Source organism: Myripristis murdjan, chromosome 13 (genome assembly GCF_902150065.1).
Source record: "Myripristis murdjan chromosome 13, fMyrMur1.1, whole genome shotgun sequence".
NCBI lineage: Eukaryota > Metazoa > Chordata > Actinopteri > Holocentriformes > Holocentridae > Myripristis > Myripristis murdjan.
This window is the reverse complement of record NC_043992.1, coordinates 36664788-36692738: the sequence shown is the minus strand read 5'-3', so window position 1 is coordinate 36692738 and position 27951 is coordinate 36664788. Positions and strand designations below refer to the sequence as shown.

General features: G+C 43.0%; 1 protein-coding gene across 3 annotated transcripts in view; it reads right to left on the bottom strand.

The window, feature by feature from the left end:
* fndc3a (fibronectin type III domain containing 3A) overlaps nt 1–27951 on the bottom strand; it is a 67154-nt gene that overhangs the window by 13602 nt on the left and 25601 nt on the right. For all 3 annotated transcript variants that reach the window (XM_030066625.1, XM_030066626.1, XM_030066624.1), the window contains exons 4-15: nt 15728–15804; nt 15376–15622; nt 14804–15103; nt 13114–13172; nt 11236–11402; nt 11077–11136; nt 9916–10054; nt 7504–7557; nt 7255–7379; nt 6911–7085; nt 5912–5998; nt 116–254 (exon numbers count right to left, since the gene is read on the bottom strand). In XM_030066625.1, coding sequence (XP_029922485.1) covers nt 116–254; nt 5912–5998; nt 6911–7085; nt 7255–7379; nt 7504–7557; nt 9916–10054; nt 11077–11136; nt 11236–11402; nt 13114–13172; nt 14804–15103; nt 15376–15622; nt 15728–15804 — 1629 coding nt within the window. The remainder of the gene's footprint in view (nt 1–115; nt 255–5911; nt 5999–6910; nt 7086–7254; nt 7380–7503; nt 7558–9915; nt 10055–11076; nt 11137–11235; nt 11403–13113; nt 13173–14803; nt 15104–15375; nt 15623–15727; nt 15805–27951) is intronic.

Below are 27951 nucleotides of genomic sequence, written 5' to 3'. Positions count from 1 at the left end.
ACAAATGATTGCAACAATTAGAGTCTGCTGGTACGGCTTTGTGAGTACTTCAACTAGATGCTCAGGATGATGACGTTTGAATTAGACAAACGGGCGATCAGCATCAAGAGCTCACCCCAGGCCATCCTGAAGCTGGTGGGCAGGACTCTTCCCTTGATGACCGGCCTGCAGGGACAGCTGGGTCTGTCTGGGTTCGTGGTGAACTCCGCCACCTGGCTGGGGTTGCTCTTCCCCTCTGAGTTGTACGCCGCCACCTGGAGGGAGACAATACACACTGGCAGTCAGGAGTCAGATTTTTCTTGTCAGATTATTGGCCACTGTTTGCATAGATAGTCGATGGGAGCATGTGCATAAAGGTCATCGTGTTTCCTGATAACAAGTGCTGACTAGACGGAGGGAGAAGGGTAATGAAGGGATCTGAGACACGGGGAGTCGAGCGCTCGCAGCCAGAAACTGTAATAGCCTCAGACAAGTATACATTATTAAAAAGATTCAGCTCTTTAAACCCATCCATACGTTTAGACACAGCGCTGTTTAGACATTACAAACAAAGGCGATGAAAAAAAAAAGGAGGCAATGAAGGGAAAGCACTTTAGCGGCATTTGCATTTCAGTGTGGTGCATCTGCTACAATATGCAAATCTCCCTCTGAACCTACTGAGAGCTCATCCTCATACTGTACTGAGACAAACCTGCACAGCACCCAGCCTCCCCTCACACCGGGCAGCTGGATAACTGGAAATGAGGAGAGGAAGGCAGCCTCACGAGTGACTAATGAACATTTCTGTCATTTGGGCATGTGGAGGAAGCTTTGATTTGAGCGTAATGGCGTTTTGCTTTGGGGAAAAAATACCTTTTGCCATCTCTGACGACAGAAGTGGCAAAGGGACACTCGCATCCGGCTTGAGACTGCACCGTTTTTTTTTTTGTTTTTTTTTTTATCTTATTTATTTATTTTTATTACAGAATATTATTCAGTGATTTTACTCTTTTTAAAACTGTGTGCAGCAACTTCTAAAACAAAATTCCTTAGTAATGGTAAAAAAGTCGACCCTAAGCAAGTCAGCTAAATAGCAATGTTACAATTCTGCACTTAATTCAGGTCATTTTTGTGCTCTGTGGCAGGTGAAAACATCCCCCTTTCCTCTGCCCCACATATTTTTGAATATATATGTAGCCTTAACTATTTTAAGAGCAACATAGATAATTTAAAAGCGAAGAAGCTCACGCCAAACTCTCTGAATCGTCTGAATTGACGAATGTGATGACAGACTTTAAAAGACCATAACAGTGATTTTGAACGTTTGGCCCATTTATTACAACATATCCACATTTTACATATCAACAAACCATTTTGCAAATCCTGTGAGGGTCCTGAAAATCTCACAATATGCGATCAAAATGATGAAATATGGATTCTGAAATATAATTTTTTTGTTTGAAACACCCATCTTATAATCTTCTGCCTCTGCGGCTAACAAAGTTGTCGCCATTCATAAAAAACAGAGCTAATAATTCATTGTGTGAAGCAAACTATTTTACAGGAGAGAAACTGTGTCACTCTGCTCATTTTCTGCTCTGCTCAAGTCATCAAAACAGAAAAACTAATGTAGATGACTTTATTATGGTGATGGAATACTGCTGTGAAGAAAGTTTTTAAGTCTCTTAAAGTTCATTTTCACACCACAGTGGAATGAATGGAAACCAGTGGCTGGATAAAAGGTATAAAACCTGCTATTGGAATTCTGAAATACATCTGCTTGCTTTGGGGAAAACATCTGCGGAAATGTGAAGTAGATACATTTTGTAAATATTACACTGAAAAAGCAAAAATCACTGGTTTGGTCCTTTAATGCTACAAGACAAAGGAGCAGTGAAATCCTCAAAAACAGTGCTTTTAGAATGATAACATGTACAGGGAGGGGGGTGGGGGTGACAAAGGCTCAAGACATTATGGCTCTTGATATTCAACAAAGTGTAGGTCAAGCACAAACCAAAGCACATAACAAACAGATGAATTAGTTTAATATCTAATCTAATGCAGTTTAATATCCAGCCTAATGCAGAATGCAAAGCACAATCAATTTTTAAATTAGGTTTCATGTCAAGAAGACTGAAACCCCGTTATAGTATCCTTGGCTCCTCTATAACAGATGCAGAGTACACTGAAATAATTTGGCCTCTGGGCTATGAGATAACAAGCTTTAGCCTGTTGCACAAAGATGCTGAAATTTCTTCCAAATTTTCAGTTTGGTCTTGAAGCAAGAATAAATTATAAACAATTGTCAATCAATGATAACAATACCTTTTGGGTAATGACCTGACCTTTTCCGAGGACTGAAAATGAATCACTGAAATATTAAGTCTAACTATCGATTCACCTGAGATCAGAAACACTAAAATGTGGTCGCTGTTTTTTCAATATCTTGGTGCCGTTTTGGATAAAGGCAGGAGGTGCTTATGCTGAACTGCTGATGTTTTCGTCACTACATGAAAACTTCTCTGTTACGGGGTTAAAACCTGGATGTAGATGAACGTCATCGGATGTCTGGTAGTTTCTAAGTTTAGTTTGACTCCGTCATCAAATAAGCATCTCTTCATTGTTTAGTGGATGTTCTATAAATATGATCTGCCGACTGGGGGGAAAAAAACACTGACAGCAACCTCACAGTAGTCATTACAGGCAGAATATGGAGGAATTTTATCTACCACTTGGCGTCATGACTTTAGAAAAGCCGTGAGTATAGCAGGGAATACACCCCAGTCAGCAGACTGGAGTTTTTAAATATCAATTTATCAGTTATATTCACACTAATCCACTCGGCCTGATTATGAAACACAAGAAATATCTGCTGCAGTGTGTTTATGGCCGATTTTAATTCTTAAATACAAATGACACTGGATTTGGGCATTTCAGTAAGTAATCAATTTTTGGCTTTAAGTGTTGGAGATAAAATTGGCCCTGTATGGGTGTACTGGACAGCAGCACTCCGGCTGAACTAAAGCTACATCAAGCGATACAGCAAAGTGATGAGTCATGATAATGGTAAAGTCTAGGATAACAAGGCCCATGCTGAAGATAAACAGAACTATACACAGGGCAATTTTCTTGTTTTAATGTCTTCATTTTTGATCATTATCTATATGCAAAAGGTATTGTTTAAATACTTATTAAGATAAAATGATGCTGGGGAGTGATCTTTGATTTAGACTTCACAGGATCAAGGCTCACTGTTCCCATCCACAGGCATTCATTGTGTTAGCATGGTTAGCATGTAGCCCATAGCCTTTCCCTGTACTGGATGCACAGTTTTAGTATCGTTCTGCTCATCTCACTGTGGACATGATAGATAAAAAGCTAACCCCCCCCCCCCCCCCCCCCCCCCCCCCCCCCCCCCCACCCCCACCCCCCAAAAAAAAGTGGCATGTTCCTTTAAATTCAGTGTGGCATAACCAATGTAGGCAACTACTTTTCATTCACCGGCTGATTAACTGATTACAAATCAAGACACTTGCAACATTTCATCACCAAACCAGGCCTCTAGAATAAAATAAAACCTCCGAAAGCAAAGTGCAGGGATGTTTTACCAGCAATCCATTACCCATACTCTGACGCCTTTTGGGGGCTGCTTTTATCACAAGTGCCTTAAACTAAGCAGTGGCTCTCAAACTGTTTCATGTTCAGGACTCACAAGATGACTTTCATTAAGCTGTGGAAGCAATTTTGCCCCACGACCCCTGATATGAAAAGATAGTCTGGTTGGTGTTGGGAGTTAGGGTGCACTCTTAGGCCCAGTTGTTCCACATTGTTCTGATATGCAGTTAATCGCGCTGCACGCATAAAGCGATTTTGCGAAGGCAGGAGGAAACGCGGGAGGGATGGTCGCATGATTTACATCAGTGTTTCTCAACCGAGGGTCCGCGGACCCCTAGTGGTCCGTGGTGTAATTGCAAAGGGTCCGTGAAAATAAAATATCTTTTCAAAAAGATTCTATGACATTTATAGAAATAAGATTATTTTACTCAAATGTGACTGAGACCTTTATCTACCTAAACTACAGAGATGAATGTATTTGAACTATACTGATTTATGATGACGTTGGAACATGCCTGTTGTCGTATTTCAACGTGATGACTGGGGAGGGGGGCATTTTTGCTCTAGCATGATACGGAGCAAACTAATTCATTGTATTTTAATAAGAGATCTCGCTCCCATTTGCATTGTTAAAGTAACTGCATGACGCTGTTAATACAAACTTAACATGATCTGCATCCTTTTCAAATTATGAGCCCCCTAGCGTTTCAGTGGGCATACACCAATTCATTTCTTAATAATGCTTTTATTGTGAAACAGCTGCAGGAAAGTGTTGTGGGAAAAGAAAACTGGAAACACTGCACAAGTACTGCATGAGTTGTTTTGTTCTGGAAGTTACAGCTGAAAGCTCTTATTTGCCTCAAAGAGTAATTTAAATGCCATAATGCAATTTAAAAAGCAGTTCCTGTTGTTTCTAACAAATTGCACCCCTACCCCCCCAGATCGGGTGGGGGGGGTCCTCAGGGTCGATCAAAAATATACAGGGATCCAGGACCCCAAAAAGGTTGAGAACCACTGATTTACGTCATATCCACATTTCATGCGCTGCGTGTGTGACCGTGCATGTGACCATGCATGAACGCCCGTACCGTACTGAAGCTCCTCCTCCAACCGTGCCAGAGTGAGTGCACCCTTAGATGACATACTTGTACACTAACAATGAGGTTAAACTTGGTGAGATTAAAAAAACTGTGTTAAAATAACCACTCATACTTTTTGTATTGAAACAGTTTCTAGTGAAACTGAACTGTTATTCATTTTGCTAGAGACCCTCTGGACCATCCCAAAAAAAATCTAGGGGTCCTGGGGCCAAAGTTAAAAAATCACCGCCTTAAAATATCATGAGTGCATGCGTAGCTAGCATGCGTGGGAACTGTATCTCTAACCCTGTTAGGGCCACACTCTACGTAAAGAGTTTTCAGAGTCTGTTCGGTCTTTTGCCTTGACATTTTCAAACTTCTGTCATCACTTATTCTGATCTTTAAATGCCCCTTGAGCTTGATGCTACTTTATTTAATCATCTTTGCCAGCATGTGAAAGTGGCTGCACGCACACACACACACACACACACACACACACACACAGCATCTGGCATTTTCCCCTTTTTTGATAGGGTGTGTCTTTTTACTTAAGACACCTTTCTCACTGGATCATCTTTAATCAGCTGACTGACCACTAATCTGAAAACTCTTAACAAAATTCAGACAACTGCGACTGGGAACATGATGTGTGCTTCTTCCAGCACTAACTGTCTGGCTGCAACAGGTGAAGGACAGTCACATATGATGCGTGGGTGCAGTTTAGCAGTCAAATTGTGAGCAAGTCATGGAGAGCAACTATTTTAGAGATGAGAAAGTGAGAATGCAACAGGGAGAAAAGCGATCTCAAGAGACAAAGAGAGAAAGAGACTGACGGTGAAGGGAAGACACTTGTCTATCCCTGAACTCAGCCACGCTTAAAACCCACCGCGGCTCCAACGCTCATCTCGACTCGTTCCAGTCGGGACTGAGAGTGAGTGTGGGTGTGTGTGTTGGATGGGGGGTTCCAATGGCAACCATCATTTCCAACTGCAATGAACTAGCGTCTTACTGGGACCCTGCATGTGATAAGCGGCACAGAACTCTTGCTTATGCTATCAGCCTCCAACCCCCCACCCCCCATCCTGCCGGCACACTCCTGCCAACGGATGAGTCATAGGGCCACCGTGGGCCTCCGCACCCTGCCTGCCCGAAGCCTGTCCCTCCACGCAGCCTAAATTAAAACTGTGGATCACCGGCGCAGCTTTGATCGCACACATCACAGAGCACAAAGCACTTACCCGAAATTTGTACTTAGTACTCCTGTGGAGGTTCCTGACGGTGCAGGAGAGCTCCTCGCCATCGTAGCTTGGCTGGAAGCCATATCCCTGAGACAAAGACAAATGACGACAGGAGGAGGAAAACAACCAGGTGAGCAATGAGTTATAAGATAACGGCAGCGGCACACAAAACAAAGTGGGCTGCAGGAGAGAAACAACTACAGGGGATTGGGGACTTTTTATATTGTTTTCTCTGGCAGGTACTATGTCTGTGGGAGGTGCGCTTGAGGCTGTGCAGGCAGGGGTGACAGTAGCGATATTTCCATCTAACTGTCAGGCAAATACAAGGCAAACTGTTGAAATGTCGCGAAAAATAAAAAGTAAATTAAGTGTGTTTCCATCAGCTGGGCTGAAATAAATAACAGGGTGTAGAAGTTAGAAGAATGAACATCCATGAGTGTTTGAAGAATTGACTAGCGTGGTGCAACTTGTTGTTCTTTCGTGTGGGCTAATGTTGGTCATATTTCATGCTGTCTGAAGATAAAAATGAAGAAATACTCAATATCACGCCGTGGCAAAGAATGGCCCTCAAGAACAACAAGCATCTTACACAAGAGCGACAACGTGTGTGGCATTACTGCGAGAATATCATCACAAACTGTATTACAGACAACCTTTGACTGCAGTCGTTGCAATGTCATTTATTTATGTAGTTCGAAGTCCTTTAAAAAACAAAAAAATTGATCCTCCTCAAGTGACCACAAAAACTTGTGGCCAAAATTTAGGAAACCTTGTGTACATTTGATATTTCCATGTAACTGACCAATCTGATTCTGGTTTGCACTTAGTGTTTCGATCCACCGGATATGAAATGCTTCCTGGGTGTCTCTACACTTGTGTTTTCATGTGGTTGGAAAAATATAGTTATTACTGAAATAAGTGTAAACAAGGTAATGGCTCATGTAAAAAAAAAAAAAACAGTTTGAGAAGAGCTTGAGAATGAGGCTGACAGAGACATACTGAGCCTTCCTCCTCCATCTCCAGAACGTAGTAGATGTCGTCCTCCTTGGGAGAGCCAGTGGGCCGCTGCCACTGCAGGCACAGCCAGGTCACCCCCGCCTTCAGCAGCTCCGGAGGGAGGGGTGGTGACGGCACGCTGCATGAGGTGAACAGGTCCACCACTTCGCTGAATTCACTGGGGAGAGTACAGAGGAAAGAGTCAGAGTTAGAGATACCCACAAGGAAGGAAAAGTTAGAGTTAGAGATACCCACACACAGATTGAATGGCAGAGAACAGAAACATGCAAGATGGATGACTGGGAGGGTGCTATTTAGAAAGTGGGCGAGTGAGTTCAGACGCCTACCTTGTACCCATGTCGTTTTTGGCTGCAAGGCGAAAGGAGTATCTTGAGGCTGGTGAGAGCTTGGTCACTCGATACTGCTTCTGAGGCCCATAGTAGCACTGCTCAAACATCCCAGTGCCTTTCCCCTTCAGAGAACAAAGTCTTTTTTACTTTAAAGAACAAGTAAGTAGATATCTCTATGCAAGATCACATTAACACATCAAAGTATTGTGCACTGTGTAGTGCCTTTCAGGGTAAAGCGCAGAGTACCTCGTCCCACTGAAGAATGTAGTTTTGGATTTTGGAACCATTGTCACATGGAGCCTGTGGATAAAAACAGCGTGATTATTTTTTTGTGTTTTATCTCAGCCAAACTTTCATTTTTACCATTATCATACACACAATCATACACACATACACACACTAAGACCGAGTGGGAAAGTAAATGTCAGAGGCATGATACAGGAGTAACAGACAGGTGTGTAATTAAAAGATGCTCAGTTAAATATCCAAAGCACAACATTTCAGATACCTGACAGAATCATAAAGATGCAAGATTCAGGTCTGACAATAGCAAATCAGGTACATCCAGGTGTGCATAATTTTTGTTTAACTTTTGTGTATCTAAGGAGGCTGAGTATGCATGTATTATTATTATTATATATATATATATATATATTTTTTTTTTTTTTTTTAACATTTCTGCAGCGTCTTGCCTCACAACTTCACACAGTTATGCTCACTCACACCTGCAAGCTGCTCTGCACAACTACAGTCTCTGGTGCTGCAAAGTGAGCAACTTCACTGAAGCCGCAGCAGGTTAAGTACATTGCCAGAGGGCATTTCAGCAGTGGTAGTTCAGGAAAGGGAAGATTGTTTCTCATTGACTTCGCTTGATTTTCGCAGGCAATTGATGACCTTCCACAAAAAAAAAACAAAAAAAAAACACTGCTTCTGTTCCCTTAAGGCGATGAATCCCATCTCCACTGCGATGCTTTGGACTGGAATGGCTGTTATTTTACCGTCTAACAGGGAGTGATTTAGACCAGGGATTTAGACCAGGCGAACACAAACAACTAGGACAGACAGAAACTCAGACAGAAAGTCAGCAGTACTAGAGTTTGGAAACACTGCCTTAGTAGGGCTGTAGCGATACACTAATCTCACAATACGATATGATACACGATATTCAGCTCACGATACGATATATTTCACGATATTCGGCCAACGATACGATTCGATATGATTTGGTACGATTCGATACACTGACATCATTTTCTGAAAGATTTTAAAGGGACAGAGTGATTTTGGTGACATCTTGTGAGTGTTCCATTGACTTGGATGGAATTAATTGAACTGAAAACTGAAAGCATCAATCAATTACACAATATATGGCTCTGACTGGACAGAGAGTCTACAGTTTACAAATGCTGGACAAAATGAATCAAAGATGTGATGAGAAAATAATTTAACAATATGTTAAATTGTTATTATTTGAAAATAAAAATGTAAATTACTTATCAAACAGACCTAACAATTCAGCTACCAATGAATGAGCAGTAGTATGCATGTGATAACACAGATTGAAAAATAAGCCGAAGTGATACCTCTTCTCTGAATAGACAAGCTAAGCCAGTGTGCTGCTGTTAGTCAGTGAAAATAGAGCGGAGTGGTAACTCTTCGCTTTGTTACACAATCTATGTCAGTGCGCTGCTGTAGCTCACTGACATGGATCGAAGGTGCTGGATTTATATTCGCCGCCTCCCTCCTGAATCTCTTAGCTCTGACGGCGTAAACAGAGGAAGAAAGACGTCGGCGTCTGTGTAAAGAGAGTATCTAGACGGGTAACTTGGTAGAAATGCTCTACATCGACACTAGTGGCTGGCTGACCTAATCGCTCTCCTGCGACGCGAACGGGGGAAATGGGCGGCGAGCAGAGTGCCAGACGTGACACAGGGGATTTGAATGGGGCTTAATGTATCGATACTCGCGGCTGAAACAAAATATCGGGGGAAACAAAATATCGATATATATCGCACAATCGATTAAATTGCTCAGCCTTATGCCTTCGGGCTACTTGAAGCCACAAATAGTGTGTGTTTCAGGTGCTGCACACAAAACCTGCATCAGGGGTACGACATACACTATTTCAATATACTTCAACATCATCAAATGAATTACACTGCATTTACTTAGTGTTATTACCATTAAAAATTGACATCATGGTCTAAGTGATTGGGTGCCTCTATCTCAGCCCAGTGGGAATGTAAAATTAAAAACCACATTTCCCATAAACCCTGTTGATTCCTGTCACAAAGATGGTGTTGCCACTTATCCTGCCTCCCTAACTGTGGAAACCCACATGCATTTAGCTTGATTTTAAGGACAACAACTGTGAGAAACATTTGCTCTGGCGGTGGCAGAACAACCTAAATCTTTCCATCTTGTGCTGTAAAGTCATTCAGCAGGATTACACTTCAAATCTGACCCAATGACATACTGTGTGAGAGGTGAAGGCTGCACATTTTTTTTGGTGACAGGTCTCATTTATGGTGATTACACTAATGTCGAAAAGGAATGCGGTGACGAGATATTTAGTTGTAATATGCAAAACTCCGCACCTTCCCGCACACAGCCCTTACATTTTAGCAACCCCCTCGAACTGCACACACACATACGCACCTTCCACTGGAGTACAAGTGTGTTCTTGGTCCCACTGGCCTTCCTAGGAGGGTTGGGGGGTTCCGGCTCACAGCTGAGAGTGGTGAAGCTCACAGCCTCCGAGGGGCTTCCCTGTAAACAGTTACACATAGCCTGGACCCTGTGGGGAGGGGAAAGGCTTCAGTTACATAATGCTGCTTTTTATTAGAGCTGGGCAATGTGGACAAATTCAAACATCATGATATCTTTGGCCAAATACCTTGATTATGATATTGTGACAAAATTGTAGGGATGACTATTGGTGCTTTCATCAGATATCTACACACAAGGTTTTACAAAGCTATCCTTAGTAATGTGGGTATGATGATAAAGCAACTGAACAGCTAGGAACAGAAAATTGCATCCATTTACTCTAATGCAACCTTTAAAGGAATACGCCAACGTTTTGGGCAAAATACTCTCTCTACCACTTACTTGATACCATTTTTTCCTCTGTACATCCACTGTTTCACTTCCAGTGGGTAGCATTTCATGTTAGCTTAGCATAAAGACTTGGAGTCTATGGGAGTCATTAGCCTAGCTCTGTCAAAGTGAAAAATAATCCTTACAGCAACTGTTTAAGATTATCTACACAATGTATCATGTATTTGAGATACATGTTTGTTTGTTTTTTTCTTTTTAGGAGCAGTTAGGTGGTAGAGCCATTGAACGCATTTATCCTTCCACCTATCGCGCTGATCTGCACACCGCTGAAGGTTTAGGACGATCTAGCACAAATTGACCTCTAAAATGACTCTCATTCTTTTTTTTTAATTTCAAAAACTGTATTTCAAATGCACACGATTCATTTTGTAAACACGACAGCTTCAGAGTTGCTGTAAGGTTTATTTTTTCACTTTGACTGAGCCAGGCTAATGACTCCCATAGACTTCAAGTCATTATGCTAAGCTAACACAAAATGCTACCCACAGGAACCAGATCTTGTCTCAGTCTGGTTAAGTATTAATTTAAAACCAGGAAACACTTATGCCATATCAAGATATTGCAATAAAAAAAAATCCTAGACAATATTTAGTCTCATACCACAATATCAATATAATATTGATATACTGCCGAGTTTTACTCTATAATTTATGGTGTTTGTGGTTAAAATAGCAACATCAGATGAAGGAAGATGCCAACCTGACGTGATAGTCTGTTGCTGGTCGAAGGTCTTCTAAAGTTGCACTTAGTTCTTCCCCACTGCGTCAAAAGAAAACAGAGAAGAAAATCAGTCATTAATGAAGAAGGTGGCATCTCTCACAACGGCTGCTGCTGATTGTCTCATAGCTCGCTGCTCACCTGTGCGTGCTCTTGTACTTCCCATCTTTGCCACTGTATGAGATGGAGACCTCGTAACTGAAGGGCTCCGAGGGGCTGGAGTCATCCTCTACGCCACCTTCCTCGCGCTCCGGCCTGGTGGGCGCGCTCCAGCTCAGCACCGCCCCTCTGGCCTGGATATCTGACACCTGGGTCGTACGCAGGTATACTGAGTCAGTCACAAATCTTTACCACCAACATCAAAAGATAGATAGATAGATACTTTATTCATCCCGAAGGAAATTTGCAGTTTTTCAGCAGTATCCACAGATTACAGATTAAATAAATAAAAAATAAAGAATAAGATCTAAGTACAACACACTAGAGATTTAGGTACAAAACCGGTCATGGGAACTCATGTTTTAAATCTGCCAACCACAACATCTGCCAGCTCTCACAATTAACCTCTGATAATTTTAAAGGAGCAAGGTTTTTAGAGTATGACCTTGAAAAGAGGACCGTGTATCACACAGAAATGCTGACTAGAGCACGCCAATTTACCAACCTCAGCCAAAGGGATAATTTCCTGTTATAGTTCGCTTACAAGTCACAAAGAGATCATTAAGACAATCAATTTTGTTTAAATTTGCATAAACGCCACAAAAAAAAAAACAGATAATGTCTGCACACACGCCCGGAGACAGGGATCAAAACACGCGACTGATGCCACTTTGGAGAAGCGTTCTTCAGCGCGTGGCACAGCTGCAGGACTATGAGCTGTGCAACCCTTGGGTTTTTCATTCTGTTTTTGAGGTGGTTTAAAAATAGCCTGAGCTGCACTGCAGGAGGGATTTATATGTGGAAGAACTCAATCAGGTCAAGTCTGCGTCTCCTCCCCTCTGCCCCGGGGGCCCACCTTACTCTTTTGCTTCCCACAGTTCACACTACTTTTATCAACCAAGATGTGGCGTCACGGGGGGAGGAGGGGGGGTCTACTTCCCCTTGAAGCTGAACCTTTGCTGTAATTTAACACGTTCCCATCCCCTTCCCCGTCACCTTTCCAGTAGACTTGTTTTGCTACTTTTACAAGGAGTTCAGACCTTGACGATGGGGTATGACAAATCCAATCTTATATGAGGTCAAAGAAATTCTATTTCTGGTTGGGCTGATGCCCATTCAGCTGCAATTAAAAGGGCTACGACGGGACCTCACAGCACGCAGGAAGTAAACCTGTGTTGTTTTTTATTTAGTCAGAGCACTGCCGTGTCTCAACAGGCCTACTTTCAACAGAATTCATTTAAAAAATATACTTCCTTGTATATTTCTGTTAAATTATCATAATAAATGTAATATGATATCTTATCTTCAGACTGATTACCTGCTCATATTCCCTTCATTAAAATTAGTACTGTATCACATTCCAAATGAATGTAAGGGCAGTATTTTCTTCGGTATAATCTTCTGTAACTCTTTTGTCTGTGATGCTTTTATTTTGTTTTTCATGTGTTGTCAGCAATATGGTGTGATATTTCTTAGTTGTTATTTTCTGCAAAGAAAACGGCAATAAAAAAGATCTGCGTAATAATAATAAAAAAAAAATCAGTGCTTTCTCCAAAGCAATGCTCACACCTTTTAATAAGTGCCAGCGTCGATGTTTGGTGGAACATTTGGGAACAGAAATCCCTACACGTACACTAGTCAGCGAGTTTGTCTCCATTAATTTGATGTCAGCAAGAATTCATCATGAAATGCTAATAGACTGCTTAATGACGCAACACATTTGCATCTTTAAGTGTCTGACAAAAAGAGCACGGTGCTAATATGATCATGTATATACTCGCATGCAATTTGTGCAAAATACACACCAAAACATTACTGTAATGAGAAAAGCTTTTGGAAGTGGAAAACAGACACACTCACCGCTGGTTTACTGATGGTGCTCAATAGTGCTTGCAGGGCCTGAGCTTCCTCATCCAGCTCTAAAGGGACATAAACCAGAGAGACGCATATGAAATAAAGACGTCTCCAGCTGAATAAAAACAACACAAAGCAGCAGGTATAAAAAAAAATAACAGCAATTCTTTGTGCAGTGTTGTCTTTAAGCACTGGCCTCCATCTAAACAGCTACTCAACTTAAAATGACGTTTTTCTGTCTAGCGACTACTCTGGGTAACGTTTTGCACAAAACTAAGCTACATCTGTCTGAGGACCTGCATACTGTCTCCTCGGGTAACAAAGCGAGATAAACGTTTAGGGACAACCGGCTTTCATCTGTCTGTACTCCTGCAAAATGACATCATGATCTTTCTTGAAAAAAGGGAAAAAGGTGTAACTGATTCAACAATTTGTCATGCATTCCCAGTAACAATCTTTCTGAGTGCTTCTCATTCCGTTTTAGAGTTATAGATGTGAATGTGCACTGTGTGCCCAATAAAGCAGCATATAAAAGGAAAAATCCACCGTTTCCCAATTTAACACGCTTAAAAACAGCTCTTGGTGATATACTTTGTATTTCTGGGGCTATTTTGTTATCTGATGGTGGATTTGTTTTATTCCCTTTTGGCCAAATGTATGCAGTATTTCCAGCACAGCTACAACAGAGTTTGATAACTAAAACTAGTGGCGGTTTTCCACTAGCACCTACTCGGCTCGCCTTGGTTTCAGTCGTTTTCCATGACAATTGAGTACCACCTCGCCGTCGGTGGAGTCGTCATAGCAAGGCGGCCCCGCCACCAAACACAGAAGTCTCCACCTCTTCATTTGACCACAGTACCAGTTTGCTTGCCATTTTCCAATTTTGCCAACTTCAGGAATGATCAATGTGCATGGTCGCTGTTGCTGTTTTTTTTTTTTAATGCCGGGTTTAGTTTTCGTGAAGGAGTCGCTCGCATGTGTCGTCGCTCCCTGTCCAATCAGTGGCCTGCACGGCGTTTACGTCACATTTTCGGCTCGACTCAGCTCGCTTGGAACCCCGGCCGAGTCGGTACTAAAATAGTACCTGGTACCAGGTACTACCACCTAATGGAAAACCTTACAAACAGTAGAGTAGAGTCGAGCCGAGTAGATGCTAGTGGAAAAGCGCCATATGTATGGCAGTAACAGTAAACAGGTTTTTGTGTCAGCCCAATCAAAGAGCAAGTGCTTCTTGGTAAAAATCACCATTTTGCAAAGACATTTAATAATCATATAGAGTACAGGAATTAATCACAGGAGAGATAAAAAAAAAAGCCAATTTCAACAACAACGCAATGCAATGCAGTAACAGGAGATTCTTTCATCTGCCACCTGATTCCAGCAGCCAGATTTCAGCCTGTGAGGTCACGAGGTGAATTAATTTTTTCCCCCGCTCTAAAAGTTGACAGTGATTTCTTAAGTATGCACTGGTGTAGCCAAATGAAGTAGCAGCGTTAAACTCCATGATTAATGAGCAGTCAAGAGTTCATGTAATCAAGAGTAATGATGGCTGTGTTGCAGGCTGCCACCAGCTGCTCCAACTAATGAGGCATTATCCTTGGCGCCAAAAACACACAACATTCCCCACATCTGGAGACCGTTGAGCATCGCCTCGGCTGTAGCCCTCGCTGACCCTCCGGCCCCTTCGCCCTCCTACCTCCTGACTCTCCGTTTTTCCCTCTGCTGGTCTGCTTGTCAGGGCCGGCCGCCGTGTTGCTGGGCTGCCCCTGCTCCGCCTCCAGCCCTTTCCCGCCGACCCCGTTGTGGATGTCCAACGTCGTGGGGCTGCTGCGGGTCTTCTGCGGCGAGGGAGGGGGGCTGTCCTTCACCGGCCCCCCTCCTCCGCCTCCCTGACGCTCCTTCAGCTTCTTCTGCAGACGCTCGTACGTTTTGCTAGTTCTTTCATCCCTGTGAACAAACGGCGGGCGTCCGTGTTGGGAGTGAGAATCTGTGGAGACTGAGAGAACAAAAAGACAACACTTGTAGGTGCGTTCCGACACAAATCGGGGAACAAACAAGACCTGACAGGCGGGGCCAAGGCGCCGGCCATCATCAAAACCAACAGGTTAACAGCGGTAGGAGCATACACAAACAGAAAGGGCAGTTATGAGGTACAAGGATTAAGAACATAGAGGAACAAAACATTGTGACCCAGGCCTTTGCCTGAGTAAGTTGAACGTGCAAATAAAGCTCCAAGCACAAATAAATGAGATTTTGTCTCTGACTCACCCTGCTCTGAGTAGATATGAGCTGGATGGTACTGAGAGATGTACTGAGAGCTCATGTCGCCCACGCCCCCTGCCATGCCCGTGTACAGGTGGGGCGGTGGGGGCATCATGGCGGGGTGTGGGATGAAGGCAGGCAGGTGGGCGTGGGGCGGAGGTGGAGGGTGGTGGAGAGGGGAGTGGCCCCCTGGGTGGAACTCTGGCTGCTGAGGTAAAACCAGAACCCGCCGCACTCCGTTCTCCTCAATGATCTGGCACGGAAACAAAAAACAAGGGCACGGAAGGTAAATATTCGCCCCGATCTAAGCCGGGCCGGGTCTCAAATGTTCACAGCGGAAGCAGCAGAGAATGCGCACCTGTGAAACGTATCCAGGAGGCACATAGATTGGAGGCACTGAACCATTTGGAGACATCATGGGAACCTGAGCAGGACCTGTGAAAAAGAAATAAAGGAGATCAAATACTTTGTCAGTGCAAACACCAAGCTGTTTGATGTACAGTATGCATGCGCAGGATGAACGGAGGCTGGCAACTGGCAGGCTAACACAGGAGCCAACCTCAAACACGACAGTGTCCTATAGCACAGTGGTGTTCAAAGTGGTGTCCGGGGTCCCCAGGGGAGGCTCTTCCAGGGGATCCTCAGCAAAATAAGGAATAATTTAAATGCTTGTGAAAGGTAGCCCTTTCACAAACATCTAATATAATGTATGTGTATTTATAATGATATAATTTTTTTTCCTGTGATTTTACATTTGATAAATTTTGTTGAAAAAAGCAGGTAATGTTTTGTTAATCTGTAATAATTTGTAATAATCTGTTAATTGAATAATGTTCTGTTTTCGTTTTTGTTTTTGTTTTGTTTTTTGCTAAATTGTTAATCACTTTGAGTTTGCAAAGATGGCAAAGGATTATTTTTTTTCTATGAATTAAGCCACCAGAAATTATCATGGTACAAAAAAGTATGAGTGATTATTTTAACTTTGTCATGTTATAATGTTATAATGTCATCTCTTTGAATCCTCTGTTCAAGATTAGCATGTAAACAATTTAATGCTTGAATACAATCTTTTCTTATCAGGGTCCCCAAGGCAAAGTCATTTCAGATGGGGGTCCGTGGCTCAATGAAAGTCAAATTAGGGGTCCAGGACATGAAAGTTTGAAAATCCCTGCACTCCAACAGGAGAATATCCCGACGTGGCCTCAACACTCCTCTACACTAGCTCCTTTTTCAATGTCTTTTTTTAAGATACCTACAAGGGGAGGGGGGGGCACGGAAATGGATTTTTTAAAATCCTGGCAAACGCAAGGAGACCACTTTACAAAAGTGCTGAGAAACAACAAAGTTTCCTGCGTGGCTGTGTTGTAGGGGCCAGTGCAGCGGCTTAGCTCAGCTCAGAGAAGTGACAGCTCAGCAGAAAGCCTGGGAGAGAGAGAAGGAGCTCTGTGCCAAGTTTGCACATTCGCACATTTCTCTTCTTACAAGCCTGAAAGATAAACACCAGGTCCCAAGTCCAGATGTCATGCAAGAGAGCAAAAAGACCTGAAACGAACACTGACCTCCCGATTGTCCGCTGGAGGAAGAGTTTTCCTTCATCGTGTCGAAGCAGACGTAAGCAGAAAGAAGGCACTACTCATTGAAAAGGCAAAGCAGGCCCATGAATACACACAGTCTGGCCTGTGTAATGGTAGATTGCACCCTCCCACCCACAACCTCCCTCAACTGTTGACGTGCAGGCTCCACCTCTCAGGGGAGAGGAAGTGGCAACAAGTGAGATATACCTCAGCACAGACCTGGTGCTCTCTGCTGCACCCTACAGCTCAGTACAAAAACACAAACCCGGCCATCTTGCACTGCAAATAAAGGGATCACTTGGAAACACGTTTTGATCTCTGAACCCTGGCTGTGTTACCCATAAATTCATTTTATTTGTTTTGCCTGCCCAAGCAGATTTTTAGATTTATTTCTGGTAGACCGAGATGCACCAAGCTTGCATTTCTTGTATTTAAATACAGCAGGTGGGGGTTTCAATTCAGTTACAAATCACCTTTTTTTTTGTTTGACGATTTTTATATCACCATGCTGGCCCTGCATCGATACTTTGTCCTTATTTTAGACCTATTTGTATTTCATACAACATGGAAAAAAACATTGCCACTTGGAATGCAACAGATGGCAATGTCATCTATTCAAACAAACACTCCCTTCCGGGTCTCTGGCATAGCATCGAGGGAATCAAGCTTCTCATTACAGGAAATAAAGACTGATAGAAAATACATAGAGCCCGGCTGAGAGGAGAAATCCATGCTGCACCTTCACACCTTAAATCAAAAGCCTGGGAGAACTTAAAGGGAAATATGAGTTTGACATGAGCACTGCTGTATGCAAACTGTGCTATTATTGCAGCAATACAAGTAACACACAAGCCGGTATTGCTCATATTAGCTTAAGACAATGAGAACACTTTTTGTGATTTGCTGGTCAGTTTCTATCTTAAGGCCTGCGATAAATGTTAAAAGCTCAAAATAAATTTGACTGACATGCTCATGACAACTGTCTTAGTACGACATATGACTGAGCTTTTCTCCATAGTACACCATCGTGTTTTAAATTGCAATACTCACAGAACTGAAACGTATCGAATTAGCACCCACTATCGTCGATTGGATCATATCGGGTGGTTCCTGCCGATTCCCATCTCAATTAAAGGTAGAGTCAGCAATTCTGGAGAAAGATTGTTAATATTTGATAATGATATTTGTTTATTTTCCAATTACAGGGCTGTGTACCAACACTGGATTTTTTTTTTTTTCAGCACACACACAGGAAGGACAGCTAGCAGACCGTGAAGAGACATTCGCTGAATTCATTGATTTCAAATATCAACATGCTTACTCCAGAAACGCTGAGTCCACGTATAAACACTAACCCTTTATGCTGTCCAGCGCTGAACGCATTAGGCTGCTTAACTATAATGGCCAATACCATCTGCTGTTACAGGTGCAATGAATAATTGATGAGCCCGATAACACAGGAGATGGTATTGGTCAAGCAGTCCACCATGATCACATGCATGTTCACACAACTAACGCTAACCAGATAGTCAAAGTACACACTGCGAACTACATTTAAATTCATTAATACTTTAAAATTGCAAAAACAACAAAATACTGTAAGTTATCCAACTGCTCTAGTCACTGTCATGCTGTAGCCTTCATACTGCACATGAGTAGAGTGTATTTGTTATTTCTGACGCCAAACAAACAGTATGAGAATGTGTGATTTTCTACTAGCACACACACACACACACACACACACACACACACAAAAAGTGGGTATTTGCGGATCTGGTGCTAAAGAACTACATCAGTCATGACAGGAAACTGATAAGCACCTTCCACTGAAATCAAAAGGAGGAAAAAAAGGCGCTTTGAAGCCCCTTTCAGTCGACTGATGGGCAGTGAGTCATTTTCCTACCTAAGAACACGGAGTGTGTGAGGACAAAATCTCAATTCAGGGAGCATGGGAGAGCTCAGCCTGAATGAAGGCAGACACACCAGCTCAGCCCTCATTGATTTCAGATTACAATATAATTTGAGTGGGAGTTCGAAGTGTACACTGTTAACTCCACTCGCTTTTAAGAACAAATTATGCCTTGCCTTTGTCACGCCGGGCTCAGCTGTGCACCTGCCTAATGACTGATGAAGGCAGCTCCAGTTAGGGCCGCTGGTGCTGAGCAACAGGGTATCTGATGAATCACACTGCCGTTCTATATGCCGTTGTTTAGCTGTTCAGAACGGGAGCTGTGTGTGTACCGATTTAGAGAGCGGAGAGAGAGGACAACCAACAGAAACGAGGAGTGTGGGGGGAGGAAGTACGAGAGACACACACATACAGAAAGAGAGAGATAGAAAGAGACAGAGCGAGAGACAGAAAGAAAGAGAGAGAGAGAGAGAAGAGAGGTGGGGTGAAGAGAATGGGGGGGGGCACCCACTCTTTTACATCAGACTGACGCACAAGTGCTGACAGAGATCAGATAGAAAAGGCCACATCCCCCTCCCCTCCCCTCAGTCAACTGGAGCATTGGTTGCGCTGACGTGGCCATGGAGTGCCAGCCTTCCAGAGGAAGCAGCCACGGGAAAAACATCAGGCCTCCTCCACAAATCGGCAGGCTGCCGCTGAGCCAAGAATAGCCACAAACAAGCTGCCTGTTCTGGGAGTGTAAACAGTGGCCAGGCAACACTTTGGGAACGCCATCATCTCCCGTCAACATCACGTAACCCATCTTCACCTCCCCACCTCTTGGGACAGGCTGGCAGGATCAACCACTGCCACGCCTCTGAGCTGAGAGCAGGCCAGAGGCTACCACTGGGAGCTGGGGATAATTGTCCAGGCTGGGTGAGAAAGCCAGGGGAGAGGCTTACAAAAGGCCAACTGTGCACATACACACACACACACACACACACACACACACACACACAAGGGCCATTTCCAGCATCCACCTGCTTCTCCTCCTCTGAAAATGGATCATAACAAACAAACTCAAGTGGGGCTCCACACGCGTCCCCTTAGGCGCACAACAAATAGGGGTGACTCAACTGACTTGGTTATAAAATGACGACAACAATGATCCGAGAAAATTGTCAGGTTGAGTTGGCGGCACAAATAAACTCTAAGTTAGGTAAGGAGAGAGCGAGGCAGACAGAGGCAGCCCAGGTTACGAGAAGGGTATAAAATGGAACAAGGCAGACGGACACAGAGAGGAAGATTGAGACAGACATGCAGACAAAGCGCCAGACTGATCTGCAATGGGAAGCTTGCCTGAGACCGGGGTCTCCTCTGCCAACAGCAACATGCTAAACTGTGAGCCAGTGTGGAAGCAGAGTGCTGGATTATTAATTAGAGTTAATAAAGTGTATCCATCAACAAATACAAAGGAGAGGAGGAGGGGGATAAGCAAGGCCTGCAGTCGAACTGACAGAGGTTAATAATTACAGTCAAGCAAGGGGAAGGGGCTGAGTAATGCTGCCAGACCCTGCTGATAAAATAGAAATGTACTTTTTGCAAGTCAAAATGCTAGCCTTGTTCTTGAACAAAACTCTCTGAGACAAATTAGGCTTTTTTCCCCCCCTTTTCTTTTTTTTTTTTTTTTTTTTTGCATGGCATGGCACATTTCCCCTTTCCTTGTAGGAGTAAAATATCTCCCATCAGTTAAGAGGGTAGTAATTTGCAATAAGTGTAACATTCCATTAGCAGATTACAGAGGCATGGATGAGTCCACTTGCGCTGGGACAGGCTGGTTCTCCACAACATGCCGATTAGCAGCCAAACAGCACCGGGACACGCAGACACGCTGTTTGGGATGGAGGAGGCGGGGCGGGGGGGGGCGAGAGGATGAAAGAGGAAGAAGGGCATTCTGTGTGAATCAGCAAACCGGAGCCTGAGGGAGGAAGCTGCTCAGTAAACAACGGAACAATTTAATAAGAATAGCTTTTTTTTTTCAGGTGTTTGCAAACTTTGTCTGCATGCTAAATATTTCAAGACATCCGCATGACTTGTGCAACCCCACTGGCATGAATGACGTTTATCCGAGAAGGAGAGGTGGGCATAATCAGCTGTGTTTATTACGGATCACCTTGCTGCTGTTGCTGCTGCTACTACTCCTTTCAGCTTTCCAACCCAGAGACAGAGGACAGGCCATGCCCACGGGGGGCTAATTTCGTAAATACCAAAATTTGCTCGGTTTAGGATGTGAGCATTCCACTCTAACGCCATTCACTGCCTCCTCCACCCAGATTTATTGGGAAGATAGGGGTGGGTGTCTCCTGCTATAAAACACAGCCAATATCACAAGCCTGGGGATGACGATGGGGATGATGATGCAAAGACAAAAACCCAAACAAAGGAAAAAAAAAAAACATAGAACATCAGACTAAAATGAACTGGACATCTCATCACCCCTCTCAAAAACAAAAGGATTCAGCAACACCCCGTTCTCATTCATTCACCCCCACCCCTTACCTATTCTCTCCCCTCCCTCTTGGTATCAACGCAGCCATGGGAGAATGAGTCACGAGCTCACTCATTCTAAGAGCTACTCACTGCAGAAGCTGTGAATGAACCGCTCCTTTGTGTGCATGTGCGCCCGCATGTGTGCATGTGTGTGTGTGTGTGTGTGTGTGAGTGAGTGTGTGTCCTTGGGTGGGGGTGGTGGCGAGTATAAAAATAATGTGCTAATGTGGCTAATGTGTTTGATGTTTTTGGTCCAATTATGTGAACCATATGTGAGAAGCCATGTTTGTGCGAGGTAGTAGGGGTGAGAAACGTGCAACGTGCCACATTTGTGTGTGTGTGTGTGTGTGTGTGTGTTTTCCAATGTTAGTGAATATAATCATGTGAGAGCCAACATGTCTTAAACAGTGTATGTTCACAGTCTAAAGCAGGGGTTGGGAACCTTGTATCCCTGAAATCATCTTGTGAGTGAGAGTGTGAGTGAGTGACAGAGAGAAAGAGAGAGAGAGGGACTGACCTCTGAAGTCATTTTAAAATTTAGGAGTTTTAACTGGTGCTCTTTATGAAACATAGTTTCTGTCGTGAGCCACAGGTTGCTCACCAGTGATCTAAAAGGTGGACTGAGTGCTGGAGCCAAAATACGGGTGCCAACGCCCCCCCAACCCTCCGTTTTGTGGGTGTTATGTGTCCTTGCTGTCGACTCACTAGCCGATGAGGGGGCGGATCCTAAACAAACATAAATAAAGAGAAATCACAATAAGGAGTCAGTGTCGAGGCTCTGAATACATTGGGGGTGGTGAGGGAGGAGGAAAGAGACAGGGAGCGATGGAAAGAAGGGAGATAAAGAGAGGAAGGAATTTAAAAATGATTAGATTCCTTAATGTTATTACCACTGCTTGACCAATTTTATTTAAGCTGCTGATATTTCATGCTGATATTCACTCTTTAAATGGACTTTTTTTTAATGCCCAAAAGAGGTAACTATTCAGCGTTTCCCGTAGAATTTTATTCTTGAGGAAAATCCTCTGAAACTGCATTTATTCCCATCGTGGGACCCAGAAACCCAGATTAAATTAAAATTGTTTTAGACTTGTTTTAGATAATGCAGGGCATTGTGCCACATTTCTTCACTGGTTTGGTAAACTCTGGGATACACTGCTGCATTTATATAAATGATGAATTTACAAAAACTGAATGAGGATCACTGAAAGGCCTATTCTGCTGAAAATGCGAAATCTTCGAATAAATAGCGAATAAATATTAGCGATAATTCAATTATTTGTTTATAACAATAATGATTTATTTATTATTGTTAACATCTTTCTTTAATCATTATCTGTCCGTTATTACTGTTACAAGTGGTGGTAGTTACTATGACTACTGCAGTGGCCATGACTGCTGTTTATTCCAGCACAACGATGTTTACTTCATTTATTACACTACTACCACATCATAATGTGAGGTGTTACTGACTGCGTCACGGTGCAGGTGATGACAGTGGTGACGATGCTAATGGTGACGGGGGTTAATTACAATGACATAATGAGGGTAGTGATGATAATGATCGTGGAGGAGATCTGTCGCATCCCGCAGTCAAAAGTTTACTGGGTGACTTCCAGGGCTGTCCAAGTTAACACACTAACACACGGGATTAATTTGAGGATCATAGCATGTTATTAAACAAATAAATGTAATCAAGTTTTCCTTCAAGAAGCTTCCCAATGGGATCTCCGGATAGAAATCCATTGTCAAAGTCTTATGGACATATTGAAACACTGAAATGTCGTTCTATTGGAGCACAACAAGTTTTAAATATCATCATCATACCAAACACGTTTTTGATAGTTCTTCCAGCAGTAGTAGAGTGTCAAGCAGTGCAGCTCATCAAACCACACTGACCAATGGAGTCACTAAACGGATTATCATCGACTTTAAGTCTTTCAGCGCTGTTGAGGACGACAAGCCGGAAAATATCATATGGATTATGTCAGGGAGCCATTGTAAAAAAAAAAAAAAAAAAAAAAAAAAAACCTTAAGGAGCATCAGTTGTTTCCAAAATACACTATACATCAGTAGAAGAGACAAGGAAGTCATTTTATACACTTCCAATATGTGATTAATCATGATAGGGGGTGTAATAGTTCACAAAATTCACAGTTCAGTTCAATATGATAATGATACAGAGGTGCAGAGTTCGGTACATTTTTGACACAGAAAAAAAGTTTAAATGCCAGAGAAATAAAACATAAACATACATAATAATTAAAACAAAATTAAGTTTGATCTTTTTTTAGTTTGATGGAGCTATGCCTGACCCATCTTCAAGGGTGCCTTCTTAGCAGCATGTAAAACAAATTCACTGACAGCTCCTTCTTCAAACTAACACTATAAAGGTATCTATTTGATGATGATGATGAAGATGACTATGACAGTGACTTTCCATTAAGAGGTAAGGTAAGGTGCCGTTACAGGTAGCTAGCTTTGTGTCTGCAGCAAGAGCAACAGCGGCTGCTTTGGCCAATTCATTCTCTATTGGGGCTTTTGTTGTTGTTGTTTTTGTTTTTTTTTTTCAAAGCAGGAATTACAGTCTGGCTGAAATGGGTTCGTGAAGGAATGATGCTCTGGGGCTCAGTGACAGTAAGCATGTTGTGAAAGCCTACAGAGCGGGCTCTGGCATCCACGGCTATAAATGTACCAGTCGCCGCGGTGATTTCTTTTGCTCTGTTTTAATCAGTTGGGAACAGCTGCCCCTGCTGAAACGCTGCAGTGATAGTTTGTAGTGTGTGTACTGCTGCGTGTTTTTATCTAGTTCAACTTGTTGACACACTGGGGTGATGTCGGTGTAAATGAGTTGTCATGTTTTAAGTATTCCCATTGGTGGAACCTATTCTTGAGTAGCCGATGCGTCATAGAGATTTTTATCCACCACTCTCTTGCCATCGCCTCATAATTCACAGGGAAACCAAAGTGGCTCCAAACACCAGACTATTGGTTATTAGAGGATCTGCTATCTCTGGTATGGCTTTACTAGCCAAACTGCAATGAACTAGCTTAGCTTATCTTTGCACCTCTCAACTTGCCTCACTGGAGCTGCGCTGGAGTGTTTTTCTTTGGGGATGGGAGGGGCAGACAGCAGCAGCCTGTTGCATCGTGCTGGCTGCCTTGTTGGGCACAGTGGCTCTATCCTCTTTCTACGTCCATGAGTGGCACAGAGAACTTTTTTTTTTTTTTTTTTTTTTTAAATTAGTGGCACTGACAACATTATTACGGTTCGTGATGCACACCAAACCAAAAGCCTCATACCTAAAAGTTCAATACAAACACATGATTTGTTACAGAATGCTGTTATATATGCTATATCTCTTTATCTTTTTATATTGTGTTCTGAATGTAGTTCTCCAAGAACATTTTATGAGCAGTCACTTTCCTTTGCATACTGAGGATTATGAAGAAAAAAAATGTTAAGCACCCAATTCACATATGGCAAAATAGCAGCCTATAAATTTTACTTTAAGCCATCTGAGGCAATAGAATTAGATGACGCTGCTGCAGGATTTGTGCTTTTCCCCTGAAATCTTTTGAATCTCTAGCTTCCCAAAAGTCAAATCTTGTGGAATTCCCCCACGACAGACAGAACTGTGCTGGCTTTGGAGGGTTTATCGACAGGATGGGTGCCCTCTGCCAGGGCACTATCAGATGTTAGAGAGCGCGGGGTCTTGGGCTGCTCAGTTTCAGCCACAGGAGACGTGACAGCCTCAAGTCTCTGTGATGGAAAATTGGCTGAGGAGGACAGCAACACTAAGAGGAATGAAATGAGCTGCTTTACAGCTTTGGCACTGGAGATATGGGACGAGGAGAAAGATGGGCCGGCCGGCCAAGTGTCATCTCACAGAGAGAAAAGGCAGGAGACTTTGGCAATGGGGCTGCAAACCAGTTTAAGTCCAGCCAGGTGTGTAACCATGCATGGACACACACACACACACATATATGTACATATCTCTCCCACACATACAGAGTCCCTCTTGAGCTCCTTGTCAGTGTGCCAAAGTGGCTGTCTTGTCTTTTGTGGGAGAAGGCACATCTCTATCAGCCTCAATAAGCCCCGTGGAACTAGACGGTGCTCTCAGCCATTAACCAGGGACTGAATCATCCAAAGTGATGTGAATCACCAGCGGACTAAGTCAGATAAAGAAGTGGATCTAATCAGCCCAATGGTCCAAATGCTGAGTTGCTGCATCAGTCTCTGAGCTTATCAGGTGGGCTATCGCTCAGCCTCAGTGTCACAGCCTTCAGATCCACACTGGCAGATGCTGAGGACGACTGACCCGGGGAGCGCTGGGTCTCTGGACTGAAGCTGCGAGGGCATGTCCACTAGCAAGCAGTGCTCGCCTTGTGGCAAGGAAATAGCAAGTGGGAGGATGCTAAATGGCCACTCTAATTAGCTTCCCCTACTAAAGCCTTTCCAGCCCTCCTCCGAGCCAGATATCAAAAAAAGGCAAATGTCTTTTTTTAAACTGCATTTTACAAGATTGTCTGTTCCTATTAAGCTGGCTGTCATGCGTCAACACGTAGCAATTACGCACATCCAGCTGCTAAAAATACATGAATGAATACACAAATTGCTGTGGGATGGAGAGCGATTCCAGACATATGTGTAAACCAGCTCAACCTGGTTTTGCAACTGTATCGCTCGGCGCCCTTCAGCACACTCTGGGGTTAAGGGTTCAAGCATGCATATGCACAACACACAATTAAGTGAACACACAGCACACACACGCATGCCCACACACATACACACACACACACACACACACACACACATACACACACTGTTCTTCCTCCCTCCTTGCACCAGGAGCGGTGAGTCATCCCTCTATTCACGTCACTGAGAGACGAGTGCACCCTGTGACAGGCCAGTTAGTAGCAGTCACACTGGTCTATGTGGCTCCTCTCAGCTCTTTGTTTCTCCTCTGATGGAGAGACCATGTATGCTCACTTCCCATTAGGAAGGTTTACTCATCTCGTCATGGGGGGGCTGGTGTGGGAGCTCAGGAGCAGAGAGAGGAGGCCCTGCATGAACAAACTGCACGATGGCTTCCCGCCTGGGCAGCATCACTTTCTATCAGTGCTAATGCTCTTTTGTCATCTCAACTAGAAGCCCAAGGTCTATCGCTACATTGTGTCACTTGCACATGATCACTACATCAACCTCATTAGCTGTAATTCATATGTGTCACGGTCATAAGCTATGGAGAAGAAATACCAGCACCTATCAAGTTATCCACAGGTCATTAAGCATGTGAAAAAAACGGCAAGGCGCTTACCTGCCGCAATTGCAGAGGGCAGCGAACATCATTTCCTCACAATCCTTGATTACATCGACAACCTTTATTAAATCAAATTCGAGGAAAAAACAAACTGACAGAAAATATCCGTACACAGAGGGATGTCCATGGGGCGAGCCATGATACAAACAAAGCAAATCATTTTCAGATCAATGTTCTCCCAGGCAACTACAATTTATCATAATCGTTTACAATTATGGCCCCGAAGCTCTACCTCCTACAACTACTCCAGCTGTCTTCCATTCACAATGCCAGCGACGTGTTGGAGCCAGACTTCATTGTTGCTGTCACAAAGCCAGTGCAATCACCAACCATTGAGGAAAAGGAAATGATTGCCATCAGGACAAATAAGCATGTGTAACACATCTTACTCAAACACTGCCATTCTGCCCTAACTCCTCTCCAAACACATTGTAATTATAGCAAACATTGATTTTATATTATGATAGGGTATCAGTGCACAGTTCATTCAATCATCTGTCAAATTAAACAGCAACAACAACATGGCAAACCACATTAAGGTGGCAAAGTTAGTGATGGATAAAGAATTGATTGTGTTTTTTTTTTGTTTTGTTTTTTTGTTTTTTGTTTTTTGGAGAACACCATATCAGCAGGCTAGTCTGGAAATAAAAATGCCATGGTGACACACTCTGAATTGCAAGAAATTTTTTAAGGAAATTAAAAAAAAAAACAAAAAAAAACTAAATGACTACAGCTACATTTATATCCACATAATACTCCAGTTAGTGTGGATTAGGGTTAAGACCACTTATTCATAAATCGATAACAGGCGGATTACCAGTTGTTTGGTTATTATTATTTTGTAGGGATAAATAAATGTGAATGAAAAATGGTTTTCAAAATCCTCAGCTCTCCCGGATGCCAAGTGAGCCTGAATGTAAGACGGTAAGTAAGATGATACCAAAAATAAAATAAAAAAATATCACATGGAATACTATTGCAAAAGGAGACTACTGTTCCCAGCCCTGTTTGGATATAATCATGGTATTAGTTGATTAAGGTTGTAGGAACAGTTCACTCCAAAATGAAAATTCTGTTATTATGGACTCATCCCTATGTCACTCATGGGATTGTACGACCACCAAACACACCCCAACTTCACCCCATCTGAGTTTTCTCCCAAACAAGTGAAGTGAATAAGGCTCTAAAAACAATCTTAAAAAGGGAATTAATGACTATGAAATTTGGGTAATCTGTACAGTGT